We start from the raw sequence: 13,023 nt of genomic DNA, 5'->3' as shown, positions 1-13,023 counted from the left end.
TATCCTACAACTGAATAAAAACTGGAAGTGGAGGTAAATATTAGAAGATTTAATGGCTAACCTTTCCACTACAATTCTTTATCATCACAGAGTCATAGAAAAAGAATCCAAACAGGCCTAGATTCAAACCTTCACTCTACCACTTACTGTGATTGTGTGATTGATTAGATGTTTCTTCATCCCTAACATAGAATACTGAGGTTTCTTACCCAAGATTTCGCTTTCCATGGTTTCAGTTACCTGTAGTCAACCATGGTCTAAAAATATTAAATGGAGAATTCCAGAAATAAACAAGTCATAAGTTTTAAATTGCAAGCTGTTCTGAATGGCACGCTTAAATCTCACTCCATGCTCCATCCATCCTGGGATGTGAATCATCCCTTCGTCCAGCGTATCCTTGCCTATTAGTCACTTAGTAGCCTTCTTGGTTACCAGACTGACTGTCACAGCATCATAATGCTTATGCTCAAATCACCCTTATTTTGCTTAATAATAGCCCCAAAGCACAAGAGTAATGATGCTAGTAATTTGAGTATGCCAAAGAGAAGCCCTAAGTCTTTCCTTTAAGTGAAAAGGTATGTATGCATAGGTAAAAACATAGTATATGTACAGTTCAGTACATATACTAAACAGTATCCACGGTTTCAGGCGTCCACTGGGGATCTTGGAAGGTAACCCCTGTGAACTACGGTAATATCATCTATTTCACAGACTAATGATAAGGACTAAATGAGATAATGTGTGTATCTGGCCCCTAGCAGGTCCAGTATATGGCAGGTAATCAATTGTTAATGGTGAATTTGAATGAGAAAGTCAGATGAAAGAGGTTGACAACAGTAACTGGGGACTAACCAAAAATCCCTTTGTTTCTCTATTTTAAAACAAAAATTTATTGGGAGATAAAAGTGAGAAATATGGTCTCTTTGCTACTACAAAGAAACATTCAGACCACAATTACAATCTTCTTTCACTACTAAAATCACAAAGCCTTTGCATAATTAAAAGGTTATGTTCCTCTTTCACTTTTTATAGAAACTTTCCTCTATGCTTGATAAGTACTTTGTGTTATAGACTGCTTTAAATGGTTTCTGATTTCCTTTTCTGACTATTTTTAACTGTACTGTTGGACATATGAGTTTTTTTAATCATAAGCCCCTTCACTTTGCGATGTAGGCAGAGTATAAATGAAAAATGTTCCAAGTAAAATGAGACATTGACATATTTTCACATAGGCCATGTAAACTTCTTAGTAACTTCCAAAAGCACTTAAGTAGAGAGGTGAGAAGGTGCAAGGGAGGAAGGAAGGAGAATAGTAAGATAATAACATAGGAAGAAACCACGACTGTTAACCTAGGGACTTCCCATATGGTACTAGCACTGACAATGGGGAACTAGGCCAAATATAATTAAAAATACAATATCCTTAAAAAAAATTCTGAAATCCAAATGCAAGAAGCAATATAGCTTCAGATGAGAAAAAATGTGGTCATGAAATTAGAGCACAGTGAGAGAAACTTTACAGAATACACTCAGTAATTTAATGGCTCCACAGAGGATGGGGGTGGGGGTAGACATGCAACATAAGAAAATCATATTAATGAAGCAAATGATAAGGGGGACGAGGAAAGCTTTCATAAGCCAACAGTATGGAGCAATCACTAGGAGGAAAGTAAGCCTATTAGTAAGGAAGAGAGCCATGGCTAAAATCTTAAAATGACTGAGCTATTGAAGTGCTTTCAGAACTGCTATTTTAAGAGAGAGGAGGAGCAGACAAATCTAATCACAAACAGGAGGTGACTCAAATCAGATAAAGGCAAACAGGGATGGAGGATCACAGGCAAGATCTGGTGACTAATAAATACTATTGCCTAAGCGGGAGAAAAACAATTTGCTAATTAATAAATATGCTCATTTTGCCTTTATATCACAGGGTTTAGTTTAACTTAAATAAGAGCCGTTGTTTAGTTTCATTCACCATCAGTCAAAAAAGGGGACATATATCATTTCACAAGCATGTTTGAATTTCATGCCTGGAGCTTTTACTGTGCAACTGAGGAAGGCAGAAAGCCTTAGTTTAGTTCTGGGCGGGGCGGTGGGGGCGGAGTCAGCAAAAATTTGAGGGGGAGGAGGAATATGCAGTGTGAATACGGCAAAATGTTTCAAAATTAAAAAATGAGGAGGAAAGTCTTATGCTTATAGCCCTCTCCCAGGAATTAATGAAATTATATCCAGATTCTTTTTTTCTCAAATACTATCTCTTTTAGCTCTATAAATATCTTACCTCAATCACTGCTTAGTGTCAATCTCCTAATAACCAATTTGTCAAACCTTTGAGTAACGTTTGGCTTGTTCCTCCTCCTCTGAGAACCCTGAGACAAGGAAGATGATTCAACCCATCAGACAGGGTAGGATTAGAATGTCTGATGCAGAACCATTACTTATGCGAACAAGCTAAAAAATTAATTTAAAATATTTGCCAATCTGCTAGACTTCTGGATTTCTTTAGTTTAATAGGATGCATTACTCTAAGAAAGAGGAGAGAGGAAGACAATGATTGAAAGTCTAGGAAATATCCAGTCGATAAGCATTTATTGATCATAATACAAACACAAGAGGCCATGAAAGGTACAAAAGGGTTATAATACATAAAGTCTACCCTAGAAGAACTGAAATGACTCAAATGAGAATAAAATAATGGGATGTGAAGGAGTAAAAAATCAGTGAGGCTCAGTTTCATGGGCAGCTTAAGCAATGGAAAAAAGAAACCAGACAAGGAATACTTGGAATTAAACCCAGCTATGTCATAAATACTCCTTATGATCCTGGGCAAGTCACTTCAACTTCTCCTATAACAAGGATTAGACTAGATTAATTTCAAAAGCCCTCTCTGCTTCTAAAATTTTATAACTCTAGGAGAAAGTAGATAAGAAAGTACATTTTTCAGGATATACTTGCAGGGAGAATATAAACCCATTGGTTCACTACAACGAATGAGAAAAAAACAAACAAACCAGAGTAGACTAAAAGCAAAATGGATTTAACTAAACTGTACACTTAAAAATAGTTAAAATGGTAAATTTTATGTTATGTATTTTTGACCATAATTAAAAAAAAAAACAAGAAACAGAGGATTTAATAGAAAATAGGTAGTCATTTGGATCAGGTAACCTTAAGGTAAATTTTGGAATGCTGTTCTTCCTATTCTATGATCCTGGCAAAACAAAGACCATCACACAGGTGACAAAATACTGCAGCATAAAGTGAGTTTCTCACTTTATGCTGCTATCAACAATAGTTAATGAGACAGAAACACTATGCTCTGGGAACTAGGCTAATGCTATAAAATAAAAAAGCAGTCGAAAGGGACAAACTATGCAATGATGTCTCCTAAATCCAGCTCCAGTCCAGATCATTCTCCAAAATTCCCACTCTCCATTTCCAACTGCCTATCCTTACTCATACATTCTATGTGTCAAAAAGGCATCTTCTTATTCCACATTTCACTAAAACCACTTCCCTTTCCTGCATATACCCTATCCCCATTTGTAGCATCATTATTTACTAGACTGCATGTATAAGATAAGGAGTGAGAGAACGCTTCGGTCTCCTCTCTCTGTGCTTTGGGCCATCACCCTAGCTTCCTAACTCTTCACTAGAGAAAGTGGTAATTCTCAACGCTTTGCTCAAAGTCTTACTGGCAAGTCAAGTTACTGTGTCCTACAGGTCCATGTTCTGAACAATGTTTTCTATTATTCCTAGTTCCAAGCAACAAAAAAAGGGACTCTCTTAAGGCCTCACCTTGTTCCTCTTCTCTCCGGGGCTCAGTGTTGCTACTGTGTAATCTAGACAAGTTATTTTACATATCTTTATGCCTCTTTCCTTATCTGTAAAATGGGAATGATGATAATGTATACTTCATTGAACACTAGCAGTAATGTCCCCTCCCCTACCCTCCCCACCCTTCCTCTTTCCTTCCTTTCTCTTCTCACATATCCCTCTCCCTGAGACAGAATGAAGTCAGACCATCAAAGATAGGAAGGACCTTTAGCTCACATGGCCCAGGCGTTATTCTACAAGTCATTTTTACAATGGAGTACTTTGCCAGGCATAATCAGATGACTGTACAGCTACTAATAAAGAAATACTTTGCTTACCCATCCCATTTTTATTTCCTCATGTATACAGAAGCTGTGGTTTGGAACCTATGAGGACATAATGTAGGATGTGAGCTGAAAAGTCTCACCCACTAACACAAGGACTTCTTAGTCATCCTTAACCTGCCTCCCACTTTCCTGCAATATTAATGACACCAAATCCTACTTTTAAAATCTCTCTCCTCCTCTCCTTATTTCAGGTTCTGCACCTCTTATCTGGATAAACCATCTTTAACACTGATTGCCAGGGTTCTTCCTAAACTCAGTCTTATCATTTCTTGCTCAAAACTCTTCAGTGGTTTATCTGTGGCTACAACAGTGGGTCTCAACCCCACATGAGCCTTAGAATCACAGAGGTTAAATCTGAATCACTGAGTTGGGGCCTAGGAATGTGTATTTTTTAAAGATCCCAGCTGATTCTAACATGCAGCTAGGGTTGAGAACCATTTTTTTACTACTTTAATGGAAAATAGAAATTTAGAAGTACAATGTTACACATAATTTTTTTAAAGCAGGATAAACATATGTCCAATAATTTCAAAATATTCATGAAAGTTCATGTGGAAGATGATAGCTCTCAAGAAGGCTGACAGCAATTTACTTTCTGAAAAATACTCAAAGTTCTGGACAATTCAAGCATGGAAAAATCTTCAAAGTAAGGGAAGAAATAAAAGAGAAGTACATTTATGAAGAGATGAACATGCATAAATAAAAATATTTAATGGTGAAGATGTTTGAAAGATGAGAAGATCTTAAAATATTTCAGAGCTAGAGCATACTTATCAAGGAGTGAGCAAAAGAGAATAAAGATATGGTTGGAATATTAGGCTGCAAGATGACTGAGAAAGAAGACCGTAAAAGCAGCAGCCACTGGGCCACGATGTGAAAAGAATATAGGCAGAAAGTTCCAGCTCCTATTCTATCTTTGCCACTTATTACCATCAGTATATTCTTAGATAAGCTAATATTTAACCTCGCTATACCTTCTCTGTAAACTGGGGATAAAACTTATCTCACAGGGTAACTTGGAAATTTAGTGAGATAAATACATACATGAAAGCCTTGGGTATAAGTTAACGTTCAACAAATATTTGTTGAATGTTTCTCTTTAAAGTACTAATAAAATGAAATCCAAAGGAAAAAAAATTTTTTTCAAACCATATAAAATAAATACTCAGAAGACAAACTCTAAACTACTGATGTGCCAGTAGGGTAGGCAACAAAACTTTGAGACTTCTCCAGTTTCCACAGAGCAAAATTTGATGTTAGCTCAACTTCATGAAGGTAATCCACTAAAAGAACCATTCCAAAACAAATAACGCTTTGCCTGCATTTAAAAGTACACACTGTGGGTCTTAATTATCATTGCACTAAAATTAACATTATATGAATTACCATTGCATTAAAACATTTCAGTAAACAAATAGATTCCTTACTCTCAAGTCACTCCCAAGTCAGCCTGTTAACATTAATGACTGCACTTTCCTGAGCTATTTTAGCAAAGAAAATCAAAAAAGCACCTCGGGTCAAAGGTACATGTTTTTATAAACATAATTTTGAAAGGTCCACTGCCATTTGCCCCTGGGTTAAATTCAGGGGGTAGGGAGAGGTTGTGGACTAGTTCTGTTAGCAAAGACTCTTTTCCACACACTCTCCATGCATATTAGTGCATGCTGCATTTCAGCTGCCACTCCATAAAACTAAGCAGACTCTTAAACACTATCTTAGAAGTCCTAAGTTAGGCAATGGGTATTTGGACTTTTCTAAATATCCTAGGTTTGCTGAAACTGAGCTGTCTATTACCTTTAAAACTAACACTCCTTATTTCACTGGATTTATTATTTAATTATATCTCATTAAAATTTACTGCTTTCTTTTCCTTGGTTCAGGGGCAGAACTGGTACCACAATTAGGCCTATTAGCCATGATTAGGGTTTTTTGGCATTTGTGAGGGGCAGTCACATGCAGAGAGACACAGAAAATGACTTTCCTAAAGAACCTCTATAAAAGATATGGGAAAAGGGGGTTAAAAATACTCACACATGTGTGAAAAAAAATGCTGCTGAGGTAGCATAATTGTGTTTTGAGTTGTAAAGACTGTGAAGGAGAGAACAATACTACCTGAACAGTCTCCTTGAGGAAGAGGAAACAAGGTGGCAGAAAGAGCACTGGCCTGAAGTTTTATGAGGCTGGGGCTCTGTTCCCTGCTCTGTCATTAATTAGTAGTATGGCTTTGGGATGGCCATATCTACCTTTTGGTCTGATGTTTTTAATCTGCAAAATGAGGGTGATGGACCAGATGAGGATTTCCCAGTCTTTTCTAGCTCTTAATATCAGCTAGTTCTAAAATAGCTGTTGTCTATCTTTTTTTCCAGCCCAGCACACAAGGCAGCGACTTCAAAGTCCCTGAAGCCTGTATCAGAAACTCATACAAGGCAGAGTGGGTATGTAGTCTGGATATGGAGACCCTCAACACCTTGAATCAGAGACTTTCCTCCTCCAACCTCTATACCCACTGAAAATTCATCAGGTCCCTAGATCTCAACTGAGAGAGGCCACTTATTACATTAAACACAGCAGGCAGGAGGGGCCTAGTGTGGGAAGAGGAGGAAGGAGCAGTGAGCAATTAGCCTCCTCTCTGGGAAGAACTAACAAATGTCAGAACTGGGAGCACTGTAGATGTCACCTAGCAAGACCTCCAATTTTACCAAGTGCCTGAGAGGAAAAGTCACTAATGTAAAAAAAAACATTAGGTTTGTATGACCAAGTTGTATGAATACTCAGGATGCTTGACTCCATGGCCAATGTTCTCTCTGCTCAACACCCCATAGAGATAAGAGTTCACAGAAATTTTTGTCAAATGGTCTGGCTTTCTAAAATGATTTAGTCAGAGAGACAGAGTTCCAATTCCTCCTTAAATTTTGATCTGTTTTCATGTATATCATCATCATCATCATCATCATCATCATCATCATCATCAAAGGGTACCCAATAGTACCAGTGAATTATATGGCAGAAAAATAACTTGCTTCCATGGTATCCTATGGCCTCCACTTATAAGCAATTCAGGAAGAATTAAAAATAAATTGAAAAATATCAAGATCCTTCTTTAAACCAACTCCCCATCATTCCCTTGGATCATGAGTTCATCTCCAGATCATCTGTGAGTGAGAGTGTCCTTACCATCCCAATGCAGAAGAGGATAAAAAGCAGCAGCCACGGTATGTCTGTGCAGCTACGGTCCTCCAGTGGCTTCCATTCTCGTTTGGAGCTCTAATTGAAAATACAAAATAAGAGAGTGTAAACATTAAATTTAGTTAAAATTAGGAAAGCACAAATATACTATTTATACCTAGGTCCCCTCTTTGCCCGGCAATTTCCTACTGAACCGTTAAGATGCAACTTTTCTATTTGTCGCCTTTGTGTGATGTTTACCCTAACTCCCACCCTTCTTCCTGGCCAGGCAGAGTACTGATTCTGATGCTTTTTTGGTACCTCTAGTAGAGTACTTAGCATGCAGAACTGTTATTTGTTGAGCTGTGTCCCCAGCAGATCATGGGCTTTGCAAGGGAAGAGACCACTGCTCGTTTCCCAGCATGCAACATGATGCCTGAGGGTTCATGATAAGCGCTCAGTATGGGCTTTTAAAAATGAATAAACAAATGAACAAATTCTTCCAACTTCAATCTTAGCGGTAGCTTTTTCTTTATGTGTTCAGATGCTAGACTTAAAAACTTAGAATGTGCTTTCTATATGCTCTCTTCCAGGAAGGAAGCCCATTGAAATGAATTCCTATTTAGGGGTAGATTCTTCTAAGTCTTATAAAAGTCAGGAAGGAAATACTAAATTAAGACACTTCTATAGATAGACTTGGGCAACTCCTAAACCTCCATCCATAAAGTTTCATTGTGTTTCTAGAAAGTGTAAAGAGTTTCTATATCAAACATAGAGTTTCCCTAACTAAAGAACTAGAGGAATCTAAACGTTAATTTGCAAAGTATTAGATTGAAATTCCGGTTACATTTTTTCTTATAGCAACAGCCTAAGGTTCTCAAGTCAGCAGCTCACAGATTCCTTTTAACCCGGATGTTTAATTGAAATAACACTCCTGAGCTTTTCACTGAACAAAAATCCCTGAGTCTCACACCCTCTTCTAGAAACAGTGAGGAGGGAAGGGAGAGAGAAGGCAGCCTTAGAAAATCTATGGGAAAAGTTTATGCAAAAAGAAAGTAGGAGCATCCAGTGGCTTCCGTGATAAGATCCAGGAAGCCATCTGGGAAGGTTTGTGATAAGCCCTCTAGTATAATTAGTATTTAGGGTGTAAGAGTGAGGAACTAGTTTTCAATCAGGTTTACTTACCTTTTCCTTTTTTAAATAAAACAATAGTTTTTAACTGTGTATCTTTTGATAACTTGATGAAATCTATAGATTCTTAGGAGGTAAGTATATGATTGCATAATTTTCATAAAAGTTTAGGGAATTCAAACCCCAGGTTCAGAAACTGAACCTTAAAATACCTGCCTATCCACACTGAGGGCAGAGTACTTTAGCTTCGACCAGTTTCTCCTGACACCTTAAGTGCTAACCAGACAAAATGTCTTTTCTGTGTTTGCTTCCTTACACGGTTCAATTGCTCTACAACAACAAAAATAAAAAATGCCACCACCCTTGATAGCTTGCTCCCAGACACCCACGCAAGAAAACAAAAAAGCACTAGTTAGTCACTGGGAAAAAACCTTACCCCAAGATTCTGGCATTAAAAACCAAGAGTGAGTAGGCAGTTTTTCCAGAGGAATGTTAACACTATGGCAAATGGATAAAGGACTGCTCTCTCCCCAGCTCTGTCATTAGTCAGCTGCAGGACTTTATGTAAATTGCTTCATCTCCCCGGGTGGCAGGAAGGAATTAGACTAGAGCTCTCAGGTTCCCTCCAACTCTAAAAATCTATGATCAGGAATGCAGTTTTATAAAAATTTTTGTTATGACAAGAAAAAACTGCAAAAATAATGACATTATTCCCTGTGTCATTCCAGTAAGAATGCCTGTATTGTGGTCTATGTTTTTCAAGACAGTTGCTCACAGTATGAATAAAGAATGTTCTTTGTATTAAATAATTTCAATTTTGAATAATACCCATTACAGTAAAATTACTTAGAAACAAAGAATTTGGACACTTCTTTAAAATGCATTATATCTACTCAAAGGTAACTTCCAAAGCAACAGCTATTTTAATATACTGTATTTGTTTATCTTAACAAATTGTATGTATTGGGGGGTGGGGAGTTCAGATTGATTGAGCACTTCCTTTATCCACAACTATTAGCATTTTTGCCTCAGACCGATATTCGACTTTCAATGCTTTAATTTTCACCTAGATAGTAAAGAAAGTGGGTTTTCCGTCCTGACCAGAAAAAAAAAACAAAGATTCAACATCTCAGCAATTCAGTTCAACTAACTGTGGGCCAAATACATTGAAAACCTTTCAGTGAGGATGAGAAATAGAGAACAGACAGGGGTTGCATGTAAAAAATAGTGACATAGTACAAAGAAGAATGAAACAACACAAAGTAAGGGGTGGTCACCCCCACTCAGATAAAGAAAGGCTCCTCTGAGGAGAGGCAGCTTGCTTCATAGGGCTACACTGAGGATTAAATATGAGCATCTGTCGCATAGTAAGCACTAATTCTTGGTGATTACGCTTATTCATCAACGCTCAATTTTCGGTTAACTCTCTCTCTATTATTAAAATATCCTTTTACCAGGTGGATTGTGCCACTAAAAGGAATAAGGAGAATATTAAACTTGCCTTTCCCCTTCTACTTACTAAAAGTTTGACTGGTGGCAACTTTCATTTTAGCTACTGTTTTAATGCTATCAGTTATTGATTTCTATTAACTAGGCAGTATAACCAAAGCTTAACATACATTATGTCATCTACCTACAAAACAGCTCTCTGATGTAGGTATCATCCATATTTCACAGATAAGGAAACTCAAGCTACAAAGTTAAATAATCAGCCCAAGGTTTCACAGCTGTGCAATTAAGATTTGAACACAAGTCTGCAAGTGCAAAGACAAATCTGATGAGAATATCATTCGTTTGTACTTATCAGTAAAGAGCAAAATCCTCCATTAGTTTTTCCTCACACTGCAAAATTTGGGAGCCAACCCAATAATTTAAAATCCTATAGGCACAGAAAAAGAGAGTGAGCTGTTTCATGAGCCATGAAATTTCTCAAGTGAGTCAGGAAACCCAATGGTTGAAAAATTTTAATGATTCTCTAACAGATTTAACCAAGTGGCAACTGGATTTAATGCTGCCTATTTCTTCCAATTAAAATCCACATAGACTCGGCAGAAGTAAAATGTTTTACAAAAGCACTTTTTAAATGTGATTTTTATCCCTTTCTTAAATTCTACATGAGATTAATACAGGCTGTCGATAAATATTAGGCTCCTTCCCTTTCACAGAATCTTACAATTTAAGAACTAAATAGGACCAAAAGAATCATACAGTCCAAGCCTTTCAATGAGAATGATCAAGACCTAGGGAAGGGAAGGAAGGGACTTGCCCAAGAGACCTCATTTGAACCTCAAAACGATTCTGATAGCTATTTCTATATATTCCCAATTTTTCTACTTTGTAAAAGAGAAAACACAGGTTCAGAGAAAATAAGTGGATAATCTATTTCTGAAACATGAGTCCGCAAACTCTGGCAGGAAGATGGAAAGAAAGAGTTAAGGAAATGCTGAAAGTAAAAAACATGGTAACAGAGATGAAGAATGCCTGGTCATAATCACCAGTAGGAAAGAATCAACTGACTCAAGGATAGGTCAGCAGAAATTATTTAAAGTGAAACATAAAGGGAAAAAAAAAGTAAAAATTAAAAACCCAGAACAGAGCATCCAATTGACCTCCAGGATAATATCAAATGGTCTTACATATGTGTAACTGGAAACCCAGAAGGAGACGACAGAATGGGGCAGAGGGAATATTAGAAGAAACAATGACTGAGAATTTTTCAAAATAACAAAAGAAATCAAAGCACAGATCCAAGAAGCTCAGAGAATCCTAAACAGGATTAATACAACACACACACATGCATGTATGCATGCATACACACACTCTACACATATTATATTTAAACCATTGAAAACCAAAAATAAAAAGAACATCTTGATGGCAAGAGGCGTAGGGGCTAGGGGTGGAGATACATGATATACAGAACAGCGAAGATAAAACAAACTTCTTATCAGAAACTATACAAAGCAAAAAACGATGGAATGACATCTTTAAAATTACTGAAAGAATATTTAAAAACCACTGTTAACCTAGAATTCTATATCCAGAGAAAATGTCCCTCAGAAACGAAGACTTTTTCAAACAAACAAAACCTAAGAGAATTTATTAACAGCAAACTGGAATTACAAAAAAAATTATTAAAAGCTCTTCAGGTAGAAAGAATATGATACCAGACAAACTTGGATGTACACAAAGAAATGAAAAATTTCAAAAGAGGGTAAAATGAAGGTTTGAGATTTTCCATAATAAAGTTTTTTAAAAATTTTAAAAATAAGTTATATATATATATAATAATACTCACATTATATAGTCATTTTGCACATTTATACAAGGTTAATAATTAAGGCAGAATTAATTTTTAATACCAGTAATAGACCATAAAAAAAATTTCTAAGTTAGACCACTGCTGACATCTACCTCATGTTTGTATCCTTAAAGGTAGGAAAGAATAATGTTTAATATCGTCACATTTCTTCCTACATTTTGCACATCACAGATGAAAAAAAAAGCTTCCATAATATCTCTTATAGAAGTCATAGTACACATAGTACAAGTAATTATGTCTTAGACTCCACATTCACCATGGTTCTAATGGCTAAACCCAAGGCCTTTCAGTGAATATCTTATGCTCTACTCAGGGGATTTTCTAGGAAATAAACCTGTAAAAAGTTTTATCCTAAATTTCCATGTTATTTCTAATGAAGATATAGTTGTTGAATAGATGTACTTGTAGAAAATAGTAAGACACAAAGGTTTAGAGAAGTGATATGTTACAACCAGTTGGGTCAAACTAGATATCACTGGAGGGCATAAGAAGTAACAGGGCAGGCAGGGTGGGCAAAGGCAGAGGACCAAACAAGTAGGAAAAAGTCTGGCGGAGGTGAATCTAGTTCACTGAAGTAGGCAGAGCAGGAAGGATTAGGAAGATTAGAGGTAAGTAGGGTCCAAAATCCAGGAAGTCAGAAGCCCCTATGTGATATCGAAAGGCAAAGACTGAATGCTCCCCGCCCTCTTTTTTATACTCTGAACTTACTGTCCATATGACTTTCTCCGAATTAAGAAAGAGGTATAAAGCTTCCCAAAAGATTCTTATAGTAATCTAATAACAGTATTACCTAACGCTATGAATCTTTCCTTGATACACCAGATTTTTATAGACATGGTTCGAAAATAACAGAAAATGTGCTATAAAACGGTGACAGTCAATTAAACTAAGTTACTTGATTTTCAGACAACACTCTTCAAATAAGGACCATTGGTTCTTCAAATAAATACTGAGCAGCACACAAAGTACCCGAGATTCAAAGTCAGGTAAGATGAGCTCTTGCCCTCACTCAGCCCTAGTGCAGTGAGAGAAGCAAACGAAGTACTATGATATCACGAGCGATGCCAAAATAGAGGTGTATCAAAAGTACTGCAGGAATAGAGATGGGGAACCATTAAGCAAACATTTGTGAGATCTCTTGAAACCACTTCATAAACTTCTGAAGCAAACACTGAAAAATGATCTGTTGGCATCTAAAATAAAATGTTTTGTGCCTAAGGGAGATCCCTAGCAGCGGTGTGC

At 36.8% G+C, this 13,023-nt stretch overlaps 1 protein-coding gene across 3 annotated transcripts in view; it reads right to left on the bottom strand.

The window, feature by feature from the left end:
• The window catches only part of SLC44A1 (solute carrier family 44 member 1), a 161,308-nt gene that overhangs the window by 108,483 nt on the left and 39,802 nt on the right, over nucleotides 1-13,023 (bottom strand). For all 3 annotated transcript variants that reach the window (XM_039870611.1, XM_039870609.1, XM_039870610.1), the window contains exon 2: nucleotides 7,338-7,427. In XM_039870611.1, coding sequence (XP_039726545.1) covers nucleotides 7,338-7,427 — 90 coding nt within the window. The remainder of the gene's footprint in view (nucleotides 1-7,337; nucleotides 7,428-13,023) is intronic.

Source organism: Pteropus medius, unplaced genomic scaffold (assembly GCF_902729225.1).
Source record: "Pteropus medius unplaced genomic scaffold, Ma_sr-lr_union100, whole genome shotgun sequence".
NCBI classification, from domain to species: Eukaryota; Metazoa; Chordata; class Mammalia; order Chiroptera; family Pteropodidae; genus Pteropus; species Pteropus medius.
Note: the sequence above shows the minus strand (reverse complement) of the source record. Positions and strands in the feature narration are given on the sequence as shown.